At 43.1% G+C, this 19,540-nt stretch overlaps 1 protein-coding gene across 1 annotated transcript; it reads right to left on the reverse strand.

Moving 5' to 3' along the window:
• Positions 1-3,352: 3,352 nt before the first annotated feature.
• On the reverse strand, positions 3,353-9,457 carry LOC105060351 (respiratory burst oxidase homolog protein C). Its single transcript, XM_010944019.4, is given in 13 exon segments — positions 3,353-3,643; positions 4,671-5,245; positions 5,795-5,807; positions 5,810-5,873; positions 6,069-6,171; positions 6,304-6,515; positions 6,602-6,988; positions 7,158-7,468; positions 7,471-7,588; positions 7,708-7,821; positions 8,131-8,179; positions 8,312-8,471; positions 8,618-9,457. Coding segments are annotated over 13 exon segments (2,781 nt in total). The 5' UTR covers positions 9,183-9,457; the 3' UTR covers positions 3,353-3,533.
• Positions 9,458-19,540: the final 10,083 nt, after the last annotated feature.

Consider the following 19,540-nt stretch of genomic DNA (forward strand, 5'->3'; position numbering starts at 1 on the left):
CCTCTCTACAACACACATGATAGGGGCACGCAGAATCTAATATCCACTGTTGGGAAGAAGTAGATACCTCGTCAGATATCTCCAGGACATCTCCATCTGAATCGCTGCCGGCCGTCGCTACAGCAGCCACCGTCCGATTTTTCAGTTGAGGGCAATCTCTGGCTAGATGCCCCAACTCCTCACACCGGTAACATCTGGTTTTGCTCAAGTCCCTCCTGGACTTGGATCGCCCTCGTTGCGATCTCCTGTCGCTCCGTCTACCGCCTCCTGCTCCTCCAAAAGCCACCAAAGCTGAGCTAACGCCACCTGAGCTCGAAGCTGGGTTCTCCCTCCTGAGAACCTCGTTCTGGAGTATCGCCGCGGTGACCTCGTCCATCTTGATAGTGCTCTTCCCCACTAGAAAAGCAGTCACCAAGGACTCGTATGAAGGGGGAAGTGACGCCAGCAAAACCAGCGCCCTGATCTTCTCCTCAATGTTCTCGCCAACGCTGAGAAGGTCGGTGAGGATCTTCTGGAAGTGGCTCAGATGCTCCTGCATGCTTTGTCCCTCAGTCATCCGCAGTTGGTAAAACTGCCTCCAGAGAAAAAGAGTGTTGGTGAGAGACTTCGCCATGTACAACTCCTCGAGCTTCGACCACAGCACCGTCGGGGAAGTCTCGCTCAGCATATGGATCACCACCTCATCAACCAGATACATGCGGATGGTACTCACCACCTGCATCTGTAGCCGTTTCCAATCCTGCACCTCCATGGTGGTCGGCTTCTCATCGCAAAAGAGAGCATCGATCAACCCATGTTGGATGAGCACGTCCTTCACCCTTGCCTGCCACAAGGAGAAATTGCTCTTACCATCGAACTTGTTGATCTCCATCTTGATTGTTCCTGTTTTCTCCATCTTCAGTCTTGCTCACCACCACTGCAATCTACATCCTTGTACCGCCTTGCTCTGATACCACTTGTTGGGTGGATGTCTGGCCAGGACACCACCTCCCAAGATCCTTTCAGTACCACGTAATGCAGCAGGAAGAAAGAAGAAACAAAACAAAAAGAAAAAAATCAAAATACGTGGATCAGCCATAAAAGGGCTCGTCTCCACGGGGCATGCAAACTTCACTGTGAAAAAGAAATTTTTACAAGAGGAGACCTCACCCTCAACCCTTGTACACCCAATTCTCTCTCACCTGAAGTTTCCCTCACAAAAGCTCTCTCTCTCTTGGAGACCCCCTGAACCCTGAAGAGCCTGGCGACCGCTGTCCAGGAGCATCCTGCTCCTTCTCTCACAGTGCTCTCACCTCTCTCTCTTCTCGGATTCGTACGGTGCGAGAAAACCAACCCTCACAACTTCTTTGTTTCGTCACAGGGCTTTTATAGACCTTAATCACGACTTAGATCGTGATTAGGACTCCTTAATCAACCCAAGTGACGTCCCAGACCGTCCGATCAAGACCGGGAGCCATCCATGCCGTCGGATCGCACTCCGGTCCACAGAATAATACCGTGGACCGCGAGAAATGCGTGGGAAACACCCACGTGATCCACAGGCCCCACCGTGGACCGCCCGATCCACCGTAGACCGGGGCAAAGGGGCCGTGGGCTTGGGTCGCGCGTCCCGCGTGCCGTCACCTGCGGCCGCGCCGCTGCCACCCGCCGCCGGTCGCCGGAGGTCCTCCACCGCCTCGATTCTCGTGCCGACTTCAAAAGCTCGTATCTCCTCCATCCGAGCTCCGTTTCAGGTGATCTTAGTCTCGTTGGACTCCGTTTTTCGCCGTGAACCTCGCTGTGGGCTCAATATGGGCTGAATCTCGAGGCATCAAATCCTAACAGGATTCTTCTATAGTATCTTCCTTGTCTACATAGATCTTGAGCTAGATCTACTTTGATACCATTATAATCACAACCTAGGATCTTATCTAAAAAGACTAGTCCAAAGGTTTTACTTAGATTCTTTGATCATGTATAAGCTAATCAAAATCTATTCTGTATTAGTATGTGGTGATTGTCATGTCCCCAGCTCATCAATTTGGATCGAGGACGTAATATGAAAAATTAAAAAAGTATGGTAAGCATTCGTATGGTCAATATGATGCTATCGGCATATATTGGTATGGTTAGTATGTACCACTATATAGGATTTTGACATCCAAGCTATCATACCTATAGCTGTTGGGATCCGAGGTCAGACTGAGGTTGATAGGTCTGTGAGGTGGTAGTGTGATCGGTTCTTCTTTGAACTATAGCCAGGAAGAAGGTTGAGGCTAAGGTGAAGAAGGTTGAGGCTAAGGTTTTGGAGATGTGGCTGTCAAAACACCTCAGCAGCAAGGCTAGTTTAAAAAAAAAAAAATTTTGCTAGAGTTTTATCAGTTGAGGATTTTTCGATGCACAAATCAATTAAAATCTAAAAATTAGTAAAAGAAAAAAAAGGGTTGAGAACGAGTGGTAGTAACAGCTGGATAAGACCCATGTGAGAGTCTCTCATTTTTCCGTACTTATAAAGGGTGGTTGGTGACTGTTATGGATATAAGTGGAGTGTGGGTCAGTTACCTCGCAACGGCATCCATCATGCAATAACCACTTGGTAATGGTTGCCCCGCTGCATCATGGTTATAACCGCTTGGATCATACAATTGTGGTTGAGCGGTCACAACTACTTTAGAGATTGTGGCGTTGATATGGTCGTGCCCTTCAGCTCATCATGATCCAAGGTGAACGAGGTTGGGCAACTCTAGGGTCACATTATTTTGGTTTAGCCCGAGGCTAGTCAAATGTTCGCCACACCGGTATCAATTCCAGCTTGGCATCATGCCATCTCATTCCAATGGTTTTTGAACCTATGCTTTGCATTATTGACTCCAAAATAACCAGATCGGATGCACAGAGTGCTCGGTGCAATTTACGATGGCGGTCTACAAAGCTTATCACTGTTCTTGTCTTATTAATGGAGCACACTGAGTTAGTCTGATATTCTGAAGTGCAACAGCGTAGTGCGTGTTTCTGAAGTCAAATCCACTGGAATAAAATGTTTTAAGTTGGCCAACTAGTAAGAAAGCACAGCAGAAACGTCATTTATGATAAACGTTTTTAGTATCTTATTAATGGAGCAGCGCTGAGCCTTCCTGCAGCCGGGTACAACTATCAACACAGAGACGATATATATTCCAAGTTACTCTGGTGGACCTTCTGGAAGTTTTGCAATCTCAACAACGCGCTCAACCACTCCCATTGAATACAAAGCCTCGTATGCTGACCAAATACCGGTCCCTTCAAGCACCTCCACGCCAGAAAACGTGTTCGGTGCCATTTCTGTCAAAGCCGCCCCGGTAGAACTTGGATGCCAGCTTTGGTTCTTCAAAGCAACCTATTTTTCTCAAAAAAATCTAACAGATGGAGGAACTGTACAAAAGAGGGGGAGTGATTTCCATGGCCAGCTAATTGGATTCCACGGTGGTTGGGTATCCATGCCTGCTGCTACTATTGTAGGACGCTTGTATATGGTATGCTATATATCTTGCTAATGAGATGGTGGAGGCTCTGGTCTAGAAGTTCTCCTTGTGGAAGTCGAACTTGGTGGTGGTCTTCCGGGAGAAATCCAGCGCCAGTTGGCGCAGCTGCTTCGTCAGCGTCGGCGCTCCGCAATAGAACACTCCTGCACCAAAGAATGTAGTAAACGAGGGTCAGTGAAAAACAAACAGCAACAGATGACAATGCTTGGAAGAGAGCAGGGTAGATACAAGTTTCTTATTAGTCAAAATTAAGCACGCCCCGTGGTTTTATTGAAATGACTGGACATGATTAGGTTAGGTTCAGGTCTCTTGGTCTTATCTGTGTTCATTTTTTTCCTTCTTTTTTTTTGTCCTTTCTAAAAGGGAGAGACCATGCTGAGGAATATCGTGGCATCAACTGTGTGGTTAACACTTAATCGCCATGCGTTTCTCACGCTACAAAACAGAACAGATCCCCCTTTATCCCTTGTTTCTCTCTTCGTGGACTTGGAGCCAGGAAGACAAAAATAATCTTGTTTCTATCTAGGGCACTGTAAAATGGAATATCCCCAACTTAGGTTGTAGTGCCCAGCACTCCACCACAAGGCTCGTGGTCCCCCGTCCGGCGGGATCGCACCTTCCCTGGTGGATATTATATACATAAAGACATCCGGCCATTAAGAGATTTTTTTTTTTTTGTTCGTAATTAAAATTAAAATTAAAATTAAAAAAAATTAAAATTATTTAAAATCGAAATTTAAATAATTAAATTTTTTAAAATATTTAATTATAATCAAAATTAAAATAAAAATTTAAATTTATAAAAAAAATAAAAATTAAATTTTATATAGATTGAACCATCTCTTTTCATTTCGAAACTAAAACAGAAATAAAATTTTTTTAATTAAATAATTAAAATAAAAATTATTTATTTTTATTTTAATATCAAATTTTTATCCCTTTCAATCAAACATCTTCTAAATGATCGTCCTTCTGTTTTGGAGGATGCATGAGTTGTACATTATATACATAAATAAATTGTAAGTATTCATTGGAGTCATGCCCAATTTCTAAAGCGGCGCCATTAATACGGTGGACCTAGAGGAGAAATTGAGGGTGCAGCATTGCATGTGGTGGTGGCCCACGAGATGGAATGAAGGAAACGAGAGGAAAGAAGGGGAAAACACGTACCAATGCGCTGGTCGCGGTGGTTGAGGGCGATGCGCTTGTAGACGTTGCGCCAGTTGGGACGGGCGAAGTGGGACTTGACGCGTGTTCCGGAAACCACGTCCACCCCGTGCTTGGCGTGGTTCAGGGACTGCAGCATCGTGATAAGGGCCGACCGGGCGTCCCCTTCTTCGTATACGCTCGTGCAGTAGGTGTGAAGTTCTATCACCCCCTTCTTGTCCGTCTCCGCCACCTCGTTCATCACCCCACGGAACCACTCAAAAGACCCCTGCTCTCTCGTCACCCAGTAGAAGTAGGCCCTTCTGGTATTGAACGTCGTTCCGCTGGGCCTGTGACTGCTGCCTCCAGCTCCCTTGGTGCTGCTGCCCTCGCCGACGACGGCGTTTTCTAGATCGCGATCGCCCTCGGAGTCGAGCAGGCCTTCCAATTCCAGCTGCTTCATGTTGTTCACAATATCCTTGAGAATGCTGATGAAGGGGGTGGCGCCGATGCCCAGCCCCACCAGCAGAACTACGTCGTACTTCTTGTAGTCCTGGGCCGGCGCTCCATAGGGTCCATCTATCAGCACCCGGGGCATGCTGCACTCACATATTTCAGATCACATGAATAAATAAATGAATAGTAGTGAATAGTTGAGTGCTTGCTCGAAAAGATCTCAAAGATACCGTTGACATTTGACAACAAATTAATCGACACTTCTGAGGTGCCATATCACTTCTCCAAAGACTGCCATCCCTCTAGTTTGTTTGTTTGTTTTTTTTTTTTGTTTGGTGCGTACAATACATTAATTATTGGTAGGTAACAAACAGAACCTGTGTGTGACTAACACAATACTGGGTTCCACGTACGCTGAAAGAGATAAGGAACTGAAATGAGTGGGAGCGGTCGGCAAGGGAGAAAAAAAAAAAAAAGGGCGTGAAAGAGGTTCGTCGTATTCGAAAATTTCAGAGATTGTGGCCTTCAAGTTTGACATGTGAGCTGAGCCAGCTGCTAACATTTGTCCTTGTTTCTAATTATTTCCCCCGAAAATGTACGACAGGCGCAAGGGAAATGGATAAAATAATGTTGCAATTGAATGTTGCTATGGAGTGCAGGAGGAGCAAAGGAAGAAGGAAATCAGTCCTCACCTCGGAATGGAGCTGTTGCGTCGCCATCGCAGTCGGCTCTCAGAAGCCCGCTTTTCCCATCGGCAGGTCGCTGGCACACCTGATTCCATTAATCAAACCCCACTCATCTAATCAGCACTACCTCAAAAGTATTATTACTTGGTTATTATTTAACCCACTGACAACAAGATAAAAAGCCGACCAAATCTACTCCTATCTACTGGCAAACTCTTCAGGCCATTTGTAATCCAAAATTAGTAAAATTAAGTAAAAGCAAAACAACAGCGTCACGTACCTGGGAGAAAACCGTTTTGAGCTGTCGGGTCCAATCGCCGAGCGTCCGAATGTGGACGCTGAGGTAATGATCTTGCGGAGCTGAAGTGATCGAGAACGGGTGCCTGTTTAGTAATAGAATACAAAGATTAGCTAATTTAATAAGCCAGGAATTTATCCCGTGCTAAAAAGATTCATAATTAAACAAGCGATTGTCGTCAATCATGTAAAGGAATATGATGGTAGAAACTACCCACCATTGGAAAGGAGACACGGCAGCGCAGTTGACGAATGTGTACTGGCCGCTCCGGTACTTGAAGCCCTGAGGCTTCGACACGTGGAGAGCCAGCACGTTCCCGGGGTACACCGCTACCTTCAGTATCTTCACGGGTCTCACGCTCGATCTGAACGCTCTGATCAGCCGCTCAGCCCCGTATATGATCATCGGGATCGCCAAGTACATCCAAGTCTGCCGTCAAGGATTTTTGAATAAGATTAACATTCAGAGTGGATTAGATTATGGAGAAGGGAAAGGGTTTGGTAAAATATACTTACGCTTTTCTTGTACCATTGATGGGTGAGGTAGAGGAAGGTGCCGTGGATAATTAGGAGGACGTAGACGATGACGAAGAGGTGATGGGAGTACCAAAAGGCATTGAAGCCGGTGAGCCGGTTCAGGGGCTTGGGAAGCCTGACCCGGCCGCGGCGGAACCACGGGGTGGCCAGAGTGAAGGCGATGGTCATCAACACCACCATGGTGATCCCGGTCCACCCCTCCGTTCCCTTGACGAACCACCAGTAGTTGTTCGGCCTCGTGTCCCCGAAGAATGGCTTCATCGGAACGTAAGCCGCGTCGCTCGCATGCAGGAGCCGAGGGAAGTCGCAGGTCAAGTGCGAGATTGCGTGCAATCCCACGCCGACGGCGATGCCCACCGCAATCACCTATTTTTTTTTTTTTTTTTTTAAAAAGCAAGCATAAGATTGACTTTTGAACTCATATAATTCATACTTTTCTAATTAGCTGTGATCAATCATGCCGCTGAAGTTTTCAAAACAAGTAGAAGAGAAGAATGGCTAGTAATAATTAATTAAGAAAAAGAATTAATTGAACCTTATGGAAGTTGAGGTTGTCGTCGAATGGGAGGGCGGCACCGAGTTTGGTCTTGTTGCGGAGCCAGGTGATGGTGTTACGGCAGACAGGGAGGAGGATGAGAGCCATGTTGAACTTGAGGGTCTCGGCACCGCCCTTGGCGACGCAGACACAGTAGCCCATGACATGATACACCGCCCGCTGCCGGTACTGGATGAACTTCCAGGTGAAGAGGCCGGCGCAGATGGCGAGCCACAGCGCGATCACCCACACCCGCTTCCAGTTGTCCTCCAGGAAGTACCTGCTCCGCTGGTACCACCGCCGAGTAGGTTTGGCTCCTCAGTCGGTTTCAGTTTCTGGCTCAGCATCTGGCTCAGGTTCCTGCTGTTGGTCGTCCCGATCCGGATCGATTTGTTCGGGACTTGCAAAAGAAGCATCTCCAAATTGTATATCTGAAAGCCCATCATCATCAAATTAATTAGTCTCTTTTTTCATTTTCCTTTTCATTGAAAATGTTTTAATTTTCTTTTCTTTAATTTGTGGATTTTTTACGAATTTGATGGTGTTTTACCTCGATGTAGCCAAGATTATTGGGGTCCAATTCTTCCATAATGAGGCGGGCGTACTCCTCCGCCTGTTCTTGGATCTTGGAGAGTTTGTTTGCTGAGGCGCTAAGAGAGATGATCTGTTGATCACAATTGATACACAAAATGATCGATAATTAAAATTATGCCATTGATAGGTGAGCTTGGCTTGTTTGGTATGGAAAGAAAGGAAAAAAAAAAAAGGGACTTGGTGATCGGTTGCCGAGTTAGCCAAGCTTCTTGGCTTTTGTTCTCACAACACCAGATAAAACAACCAAAATATGACATCCTTCTCGATGGAATGATGTCATTTCCCCAGATGTAGCTGGGAGAGGATCTCGCACCCAAAACGTGTAGCAAAGGTACAATCTCCGACTCGAAAGTGGGGAAAGTGCGTTTCCTTTCCTTACCTCTTTGACCTCTTCTTCCCCAATCCGTCCATCCGCATTCTTGTCCACCCTGCACATGTAATTAAAAATTAATTTTCGCGGCGACTCATGTTCCTGAAAACCAGGATTACCGAGTGCTAATAATATTATTATCCTATAAAGTGGAATTAGCAGATGGGCCGGGCCGTGTTAGAATAGTTACATGTCGAAGAAGGTCTGGAGCCTGGAGTCGAAGCTCTGGTCCGATATCTGGTCCCAGAACTCCCTCAGCTCCGCTTTGGTGATCGAGTCGCCGATTATATTTCTCCTCCTCGCCAGCGCGTCGAACAGCTCTCCCGCGAACTCCTTGGACTCCTTCATGCCTGTCATCATTTTCTCCATTACTTTCTTTTTCCATTTTTTTTCTTTACTTTAAATGGTAAGAACAATTCAAAACTATCGAGAAAAATATAGAAGAAAAAACCGTCAGAGACGGAGAGAGAGAGAGTAATTGATGATGATAACTGACCTATGCACTGGCCGAAGAGGGAGCGGGGGAGGGCACCGTCGACGGCGAGTTCGTCGAAGCGCTTCTCGACGGTGGGCCAGCCGGCGGCGCCGTCGGTCTTGCTGATGAACTTGAGACCCTTGAGCGCGTGCGCGGCGGCCGACTTGGACCGGTCGATCGGGCCCGGCCCGGGCCTCTTGTTGAACGAGGCCAGCCGCTTGAGCTCCTGCGACACCTGCCGGATCCGGGACGACGCGCTCCGTAACACCGCCGACCCGATGGAGCCGGACTGCTTCTCCAGCGTCCGGGCCAGCAGCGTCACCTCCGGGTCCTCCACCTCCCCGCCCGCCGCCGGCTTCACGCTGTGCACCGCCACGGAGTCGTCGCGGACATCCAGCGTGATCTCCACGTACTGCTCGTCATCGCCGGCGGCGGATTCCGGGAGGTTGAAGCGGGCGCTCTTCCGGCTGCCGCGCTTGCTCAGCGGCCCGCTGTGGGCGACCCGATCGCTGCCGATGCTCTCGGTCTCGATGATGTCCGACGGGTGGTCGCCGCCCTTCCCGTCGTCCGTCCCCATCTTCTGCATTCCTGAACTCAGATCGCCGGCAACAACCACTCTCCCAAATTAGGCCGAGAATTGACCAAAACAACTTCCAATTCTCAGCTCGCTAGTAGCTGCGAGCTAGTACCTCAAGAACTTCCAGCTACAATTGCTGAAACGGCTTTTTATTTTTATTTTTTTTCCTTTGGGGAGAACGAAAAGAATAAAGAATGAAGGACACTTGGGAATGGGGGCGTGGATGGAAAGAGATCAGGGCTCAAATGTTACCCTTCGTGTGTGTCGTTTTGGTGAGGTTTTCGGGTGGTGGGAGGTATATATAGAGAGTGCTACTGTTGGCTTGGTGAGGGTGGTCGGGTAACCTTCCACCTACCTACCCGAGAAATTATTGCATGCACCAGGTGCAAGTCGACCAGGGCAAATTCCGGTGCACCATGGAGAGCGCGCAATCGAGAATCGGTGGAATCCAAGGGGTCGCGTGGCGTGTTATCCACCGTGGGATTTGCGCGGTCCAGTTGCACCTGGTGCATGCATGCGATACGGAGCCTTCCCCGAATGAGAGGTGGTCAAACGGCCGAGATGGTCTCATTGACCACTCCAGCTGATATTTCTCTACCTTTTTTTTTATTTTTCATTAAATTTATTCAATTAATTTAGAATAAATAAAATATTTATGAAGAGTTAAATTAAAAATTCTATAAACCTTATTGGATTATCTATTTAAGCAAAATCGAGTACCGGCAAAATAACATCCGATCCAAATCCTATGGAAAGAAAAAAAAAAATCTTCTTCCTACCATTCAAAGATTAGAATTTAAATTAGATTTAAATAAATTTTTAACAACACCAAATAAATAAATTAATAATAAAATTGATAAAATATAACTCGATTCATCAATCCGACTCATGTTCGGTCCATCATAAATAGATTTGGATCTAGACTAAATGGTTCAGATCATAAATAAATCGATCTATTTAATATTTGGATTGAATTTGAATTTCAGATATCTGATCTGTTTGATCTATTTAATATTCAGATTGGATTAATTCAAATAATCTATTTTACCCATTTAGTCTATTTAATTTATTTAAGATCTATTTAATCTGTTTAAAAATCTTTTAATATGTTTTTAATCTATTTTATCTGATCTATTAACTTATTTAATCTATTAAAATTTTATTTAACCTGTTTCACCTGTTTAATCTTACTTGATTTGTTTAATAAATGGGATAAGAGGATTGGATCAAGTTATCTGTTTAATAAATAAATTGAGTTCAGATCTGATTTTTTGATATATTTAATAAATAGATCAAATTTAGATTGATGATTTTTTGATTCGATCTGTATCGATCGAACCCATAGTCGATCCGATCCAATTTATCCAACTCAATTGTCATCCCTACTTAATAACCTCAAGTCCAATACAATTTTCAATCTAATTCTATAAAAATATATAAATAAATTTTAAAATATCTAAAAATATAATAGAAATATAAGTTATAATCATCTGTAAAGTAGATCTAATATAATTATGTATCTATTATCATGCAATTTGTAATATTATTAATTTTTTATAAATATATATTATTTTTAATTCTCATCTTGAAGAATTTGTTGTTGTTTTTTTTTTTTTTTTTTAAATTGACTTCACTGGTGAGGGTCAAATTTTTTTAGTTTTGTTATTGACACCATCACGGCAGGTCAAGTGGCAGCGGCTTGCTGGCTTGCACCTGGCATGGATTCGCTTCTGAACCGGTGAGCACTGCCGGCCCACTAGGTGTACATCCTCACGGGAGATGAGGCCTTAGAAACCCGATTAGTACCAGACTGGTTTGGCACGTGGAGAATGAGATAGAGGCACGAGCGTCAATGGAGCGCACCAGAGAGTGGTCCCCACGCGATGACAGCCCAATCCGTGTTCCCCGCCGCTGAATGTTAGGAACCCGTGTTGGACCCGCTTCCTGATTGGTGGAGCCCACTCTGCCTCTGTTCGTGCTACCAAACTGGTGGGATACATGCAAGTGGATCGTGTATGGCCTCTCCAGTCGTTCATCAATCTCGGCCGTCCATGATTTCCGATTGGGTCAAATGGATGGTTCGTAGTCCATCATTCAGGGTCGACGATGAGCCATGATTCCAACGAGGAATGCAGGTGTGACTATCTCCCGAAGGTGTTCATCACAGCGAGCAGGATGGCCCCGCTACAGCATGAGAGGAATCGATCGTCCCACGTTTTGTTTTAATTATTATTATTTCCTAACTACATGATACATTTCCCGTCCATGTTGGCGGCTGAAGGGCGCTAGAGCTCATATAAATCTGGGGAACAAACTACGGCCGGTCTAATATAAATCCTAAGAAGTAGCGGCGGCAGGTCTAATCCCACAGTCACCAAATAATCATTTTAGTGGATAAATGATTATCAAATTAAAGGATTGGTGGAGGGGTTGTATCTTAGTATGGCCGTTGGTCTTTGAAAGATAACTATTAAAGCGCACATCCTTTGTAAGTATGAACAAAATATTGGGATGAACAAACTAAGAAATGGAAAGCTCTCTAATCATGACACAAGAGTAGTGCCTTTCTAGGAATATGGATGTTCTCTTCCTTGTTCCTCAATTTCTGCTAAGAAAATTGCAAGAGAGAGAGGAATGTTTAAACTATGTTGAACGATTTGGGACGGTTTCCTGACTACCGAAGACTTTTCCCTTCTCTTCTTCTTTTGAAAAATTAGAGCAGGTCGAGTCGGTCAACTCATTATGGGCACCCAACTATCTACAACCTGTTTAAAACAGTTTAGTTTACAAGGTAGGAAATTCATGATGCTTTTAAGCATCTCCCTTAGATTTTGCCCGGGGAGGCGAGCGCGAATGGCGACACTGCTCTGGTGGTTTTATTCTTGTGCTTCAATTGGAAAGATATTAGGTATTATCGTGAACCCATCGTCGTTGGTAAATTTCTTATCGAGGTGTTCCGATTGGTCTCGTTCTTATCATCAACGGCTCACCAACTCTGCTTTTGGATTTCTACCGCGTTGAAAAGTGTGATCTAGCCAGCAATTCGGTGCGGAGCCAATAAAGGTAAGAGAATGCAGCGTCGAAATTTCTCAGAAGTGGACCTTGGTGGCCTTCATGTGAGCTCCACGACTTCAAATATCGTGCATTGCTTTCCAATACGAGTCAGCGGCGAGTTTTCGCTGCTGGGTGCTGAGGATCGTCAGCGACTTTTCATAAATTCCTATCGTTCAATCCTGCTCATATCATGCCATACATCATGTGTCTAGGCCCTCGTGATCAAGAGTTGTGGCCACATTATGGGCAGGATTGGCTGTCACCCAATATAGCCTGATTATTTGCAACTATCAAATGATAGTGTTGCAGTCAAGAATTTACAGTTCGGTATATGAGATATTATGCACTCTGATCCATGGGACTCATAGTTTTGTCCTTCAAAAGATGCCTTATAAAAATGATAGCAAAATCTACCTCATAATTAGAATGGTCCATTTCTATATAACTCAGCTCTCTTTTATACTATAATATAGCCTTCCAATCAAAGAAAAGTCGGATTAGAGATTCATAATTCAGTAAATGAAGTATTGTCTGCTCTGATCCATAGGACTCACAGTTTTGTCCTTCAAAAGACATTTTATATAGAAATAATGGTCTCTTTCTATATAAATTAGAGTCCTTCTTGATTCACAATCAGTATAGGATTAATGATATCTTCTCTTCTATACCACAATAAATAGAGACTTCTTTCTTTAATCCTTCTCTTGAAAAAAAAATAATAAAAAAAAAATATGTGACAAATGAAAAGAATAATGTAATAAAAAAGAAAAAGAATAAAAAAAAAAAAAACAAAAGGATGTAATGTTTATATGATTTAATGTATTGACCTGTATCCAGGAGCAGATGATGCAAATATTCAATATAAAAAATTAGAAGATAAGGCCAATATATGTCCGATGTCCCAAATAAATTTTGATTTCAAATAATATCTTAAACCAATTCAAACTTTACCTTTCTTCGAGACATAATAAACATTTTGCGTCAATGTTATGGGTTGATGCAAAATTGTTCAATGGCTGTATAATGTTCTTATAATTGTTGCCATCACTGCATTGGTGGAATTTTTAATTCTTTTTGTTCATTGCCCTCCCAAATTGCAGCAAGAACATGAGCTATTAATCATTACTTTTTTCTTATGCGAGTATATCCTCTTTCTGCGGGGTTCCAAGCAAAAAATCTGTTAAAAGCGCAAGCACTGAGGAAAGCCAATCATCACACGCAAGATTGATTGTCGCGCAAGTTATCGTGGCTTAGGAAAGGTAGGGGTTGAAATTTAGAATGGTCAGTCCTGTTTGCTCATCTTAACAGTTCGTCTCTTTCTGATATAGGTATGACGTGAGTGTGACGCTACCATGCAAGGCACATGCAATGCGAGTGGGCCAAGTTTAATGGTAAACCAAAATGAGCATTGACTCTTTTTATTTATATCCATTCTCCGAAATATGAAGGTCATTGAGTATATGCACAATATAAGAATGTCGAGGTCACTGAATAATGTAAGCCTCCATCATCACTCCAACAATGGTACTTCATATTCTCTAATCCTATTTTCTTACCAAATATTACGCATCCCTTTCCATGCGTCCGATGATAGCTCTAAGAACAGATTTCTACTACTAGAGAATTTCCTGTATCACTTATGGGACACTCTAGGAGCATAATATAGGAAAAGACTTATATACCAAAAAAAAAAAAAAAAAAAAGAAAAAGACTTTGAGGGGAAAAAAAAAAGTCTTTTTCCTTTCTTTTTTTGTTTTGGTATAAGTCTTTTCCTATGATATCTGCTTATCCGGGATGTCCACCAAGAAAAGATTTTGAGAGATGCCAGACAGCTCGAAGGTCATCTATTTATTCGAAATGTCTAAATCTCTTTTTGTCAAATTGTTGTAGTTAGAGTCTGATATGTCTACCAGAAAATGAATACCGCAGCAGATTGGATGGCGGTCTTTATTGCTGAGCAATCCAGTGACTGACTGTGGAGACAAGGTGAGAACTGCCCACTGGTCTTATGAGATTTTGTATATCTTGACCTTTTGGGTTGCTCTCACACTAGTTCTGTGTGACGACCTGTTCGTACAAAAAAAAAAAAAAAAAAAGACTTTGAGGAAACCTAGCCCTATGAATTCATAAGTTGTATTATCATCACTCAATGAGAAAATTTTGCCCTGTTATGTAATTCTTTTCCTATGAAATTTTTGATTTGGGATGATCATCATTCGTACGATGGATCATTTTGGTTATATCAAATAGATCTGGATGCGATTTAGAACAAGATCTGCATAGGATTGTAGAGCAAAATCCATCACATCTAAATCCAATCATGAGCTATTCTAGATAGGGACGGAAATGGGGCGAATATGAATCGGATATGCTATTGTACACATCTCATTTTCACCTTGGAAGAAGGCTGGGTAGGATATCTTTAAGAAGTTAAATATCACTTATACTAAGAAAGCAATCAACTAAAAAATGAATAACTAAGCATCATGGTATATGTTGTTGCAATGCTCCATCATCTATTGCCGGTGGTGGACGGTGTTAGTCAATGCCTAGATCTATCAGATCAAATTGTTGAACCGTTGCGGGTCTGCTATCACGAGTGCCTGCACAAGTTACACAACCCCGTGGGAAGCATATAATTCGGTGGCTCCATCTAGGCTTTGTCGGGTTGACTGTCAACAAGAAGCGGTAGAGTTATTGCATCTTGCTATTGTTCTCTCTCTTTAATGGATTGCTGGGTCTTTTTTTTAGCACCAAACTATTGCCGCAATACTTTGAATCGAGGTGGAGTAGTTTGATTGGTGAAGGTTCGAGGAGGTAGTTCAATGGTCGGCTAGGATTTGAGGACACATGTCACTCTTGGAGACCTACAAAAAAAGTCTGATCTCTGAAGATTTTCTATTGGAGGATCCTCAAAAGAGCCTACTAAAGGGTCCTCTATCATCCCTTTTTATAGAAAAAAGGAGATATACGTTACTTTGATTGCTAGTAACCATTGCAAAGAATTGTGGCCCATGATGAGTCGTCAGTAATGGATGATTAATGGCATTAAATGGTGCATTACATTTCATCATAATTGTTAGAAACTTTGTCGAAACCATCCGATGTTTAAGGGATATGGGTTGGCCCATATTCTCCTTATAATGGCTCGACGTTCAGAGGATTTTCTAAAGTCATCGGCCTATGTCCAAGCAGGTGGTCGGGTGTAGCACAATGAAGTCATCGATGTTTGTCCAAAGACCTTACTCGGGCTATTAGGTCTGATAGTGTCGTTCGCTTCCTCCCGGCTTCAAGGAATTCAAGTTAGGGTTGTTGCATTTAAGAAGTGGGGGGAGGTTGATCCGATCAAACCGGGCCTTTCCCAGCTGTTTCGCTCATGCACAATAAAAATGGAAACCTCCCTTTTCTCTTGTGTGCACATCTTCAAAACCCACCGGCCCTAGCAGACAAAAGAAAAAAAAAAGAGAAAAAGGGGTGAGAGCCAGAGAGAGAAAAAAAATAAGAAAAAGTGAGAGAAGAAAAAAATAGAGATTTTCTTCTTCGGGATTTCTTCGTTCTTAGAGTACGGTGCTCGTCATGGACTGGAGTGCTAGAAGAGAAGTACGAAATTTTGTATCTCTCTTGGAGAACGACCAGTGCGGTGTAAAGTCAGTTCTCTGTGTTTATTTCTCCATTACATAGTGATTTTTCTTGGTACTTTCTCCATGGACGTAGGAGGTTTTCCTTCGAACCATGTAAATTCTTGTGTTTTCTCTTGCGGTTTGTGTGTGTGATTGTTTGGTTGTGTTCACGATACATTGGGAGTTCTTGTTTGAATATTTGCATTGTTTGTCAGGGCAGAAAAAGTCTTATGTATTTTTTTTCGATAAAAAAAAATCAAAATAGTTTACAGGATAATTTTACGGGCTATTTTTTTAAGCCCGAGTTCGACGCACAATAAGTGGTATCAGAGCCAAAGTTTTTCGTGATCCAGAAAGCTACAGATGGGAACTAGGTTCGAGATTCCAAAGTACGATAGAAAGATTGACTTCAGACTGTGGCAGAAGAGGATCAAAGCGATCCTTGTTCAACAAGATCTCCACAAGGCACTTCTTGGGAAAGAAAAATCAGGCAAGAAAGATGAAGAATGGGCAGAGTTAGAGCTGAAGGCTATCAGCACGATACAATTGTGCCTCGTAGATGAAGTGATGTACAATGTAGCTGATGTTGACACTACCACGGACCTATGGAAGAAGCTTGAAGAACTTTACATATCAAAGTCTCTCACCAACAAGCTGTATGTGAAGAAGCAATTATACAGTCTGTGAATGTCTGAGGGGGGTGATCTGTTAGAGCACATGAATGTATTCAACAAACTGATTTCTCCACTACGAAGTATGGAAGTGAAAGTGGATGAAGAGGACCAAGCTCTTCTCCTGTTATCTTCATTGCCAAAGTCCTATGATCACTTGGTGACTACAATCCTCTACGGTAAGGATACGCTAAAGATAAAAGAAGTCAAAACTACTTTGTTGTCAAATGAAACAAAGAGTAAGACAGGCTCAAGCACTGGTGAAGGCCTACTGGTGAAGAGCAGTGGTCAAGAGAGAGGACGCTCAAAGGAGAGAGGCAAGAAGAAAAATAAGTTCAGATCCAAGTCAAGGGGTCAGAATAACAGATGCCATATCTGCAAGGAAGAGGGTCATTGGAAAGTCAACTGCCCCAAGAAGAATAAGCAGAAAGCCAAGCAACCGAAACTAGAAAAAGCAGCTATAGCTTCAGATTCTGAGGTGGAAGGAGATGTGCTCCATGTCTCCTTAGTTTTAATTCTACCGATGTTTGGATTCTTGATTCAGTATGTTTCTATCATATGTGTCTGTACAGGGAGTGGTTTGACACCTACATAGTGTGTGATGGTAGCCATGTTCTCATGGGGAATAGCTCAGAGTGCAAAATAGTCAGGATTGGAAACATCAAAATCAAGATGTTTGATGGTATTGTGAGGACATTGACTGAGGTCAGATATGTGCCTGAGTTGAGAAGGAGTTTGATCTCCCTAGGCACACTAGAAGCAAGTGGTTGCTCGTACACAGGTGTAGATGGAGTTTTAAAAGTGAAGAAAGGTGCATTGATAGTCATGAAAGGAGAAAGAATAAGATCCTTGTATAAGCTGTTAGGAAAAACAGTCACAGGTGATGCAGTAGTTTCTACTTCATCAGATGAAGACACTACTCTGATGTGGTATGTTAGGCTTGGCCACATGAGTGAGAGAGGACTGCAAGAGTTGCACAAGAAGAATTTACTCAAAGGAGTCAGATCTTGCAAGCTGAATTTCTGTGAGACATGTGTTCTTGGCAAGCAGTGCAGAGTGAAATTTGTTACTTCCAATAATAGAAGCAAGCAAGTTCTTGAGTATGTGCATTCAGATGTATGGGGGCTAGATCCAATGGCATCACTTGGTGGATCTAGGTACTTTGTGACTCTCATTGATGACTTTTCAAGAAAAGTCTGGGTATATTTCTTAAAGCACAAGTCAGAAGTATTCGAAAAATTCAAGAGTTGGAAAGTTGCTGTTGAAAAACAAACAGGAAAGAAGCTCAAGTATTTAAGAACAGATAATGGTGGTGAGTTTACTTCAAAGGAGTTTCAAGAGTTTTGTGCAGGTGAGGGCATCATAAGACATTTCAGTATCTCAGGTACACCACAGCAAAATGGGATAGCTGAAAGTATGAATAGAATACTCTTGGAAAGAGCTCGATGCATGAGGTTGTTTGCAAACCTCTCAAAGCAGTTCTGAGCCGAGGTAGTGAGCACCGCATGCTACTTGATGAATCGATCTCCCTCAATGTCACTCAAGCTCAAGTCACCATAAGAAGTTTGGATAGGTAAATCAGTTAATTATTCTGACATTCATATTTTTGGTTGTCCTATATATATTCTTCTACAGGAAGAGAAGAGGACTAAGTTGGATGCTAAGTCCACAAAGTGTATTTATCTGGGGCATAAAATGGGTGTTAAGAGTTACAGGCCGTGGAATCCTGTTACACAGAAGGTGGAGCTAAAGTGAGATGTAGTGTTTGATGAAGCTTCCATGTTGAAGAAATTTCAACAAGCAGTCCAAGATGAAGGGAAGAGTCTGAGCCCTTCAGTTCAGGTAGAGCTGGAAACATGTGGTGAAAGCACTGACCAATAAGACACTTCTAGTCATGAGGAGGCTGAGGAGGTACAACCCAGTGAGATGGAGCCATACTCCAATGCAAAAAGAAGAGCCAAAAGAAACATGCAAGTGCCCCTCAGGCTGAGGGACACAGTGGCATATGCATTCCCTGTGATTTCTTCTGACCCATATTCTTATCAGGAGGCAATGGAAAGCAAAAACAGTTCCAAGTGGCTAGTTGCTATGGAGGAGGAGATGGATTCTCTTTGCAGAAACAAGACTTGAGAATTGGTGACACTTCCCAAGGGCAAAAAGACAATTGGCTGCAAGTGGGTGTATAAGAAAAAGGAAGCTTCATCAGAAACAGAACAATGCAAGTACAAGGCAAGGCTCGTGGCAAAGGGCTATGCTCAGAGGAAAGGAATGGACTTTGATGAGATATTCTCACCGGTGGTGAAATATTGCTCGATCAGAGTTCTGCTTGCAATGGTGGCTATGTGGGATTTGGAGTTGGAACAGATGGATATCAAGACTACATTTCTGCATGGTAGTCTTGAGGAGGAGATCTACATGTTGCAATCTGAAGGCTTTGTGAAGCCTGATTGTGAGAAAAAGGTGTGCAAGCTGAAGAGATCTCTATATAGCCTGAAGCAAGCTCCAAGACAGTGGTACAAAAGATTTGATAATTTTATGGTGACCCATGGCTACAGTAGAAGTAAGTATGACAGTTGTGTCTACTTTCGATTTCTTGCAGATGATTCTATTTTATTACTTATGCTCTATGTTGATGATATGCTCATAGTATGCAAGTCAATTCAGGAAATAAAGAAGCTAAAGAAAGAGCTTAGTTCTGAATTTGAAATGAAGGATCTAGGTTGTGCCAAGAAGATCCTAGGCATGAAAATTCAACGTGATAGAAAAGATGGCAAGCTAGGGGTAACTCAGAAGAAATACATTGAAAAAATTTTGGCAAAATTCAACATGAAAGATGCAAAGGCAGTGAGTACTCCAATGGCACAACACTTTAAGTTATCATTGCAGCAATATGTCCTAAATCAAAAAAAGAACATCAAAAAATGCTCAAAGTACCATATGCAAGTGTGGTGGGATGTTTGATGTATGCTATGATCTGCACAAGACCTGAACTCTCACAGGCAGTGAGTATGGTTAGCAGGTA

The sequence above is a fragment of the Elaeis guineensis genome, chromosome 1, assembly GCF_000442705.2.
Source record: "Elaeis guineensis isolate ETL-2024a chromosome 1, EG11, whole genome shotgun sequence".
Lineage (NCBI taxonomy): Eukaryota > Viridiplantae > Streptophyta > Magnoliopsida > Arecales > Arecaceae > Elaeis > Elaeis guineensis.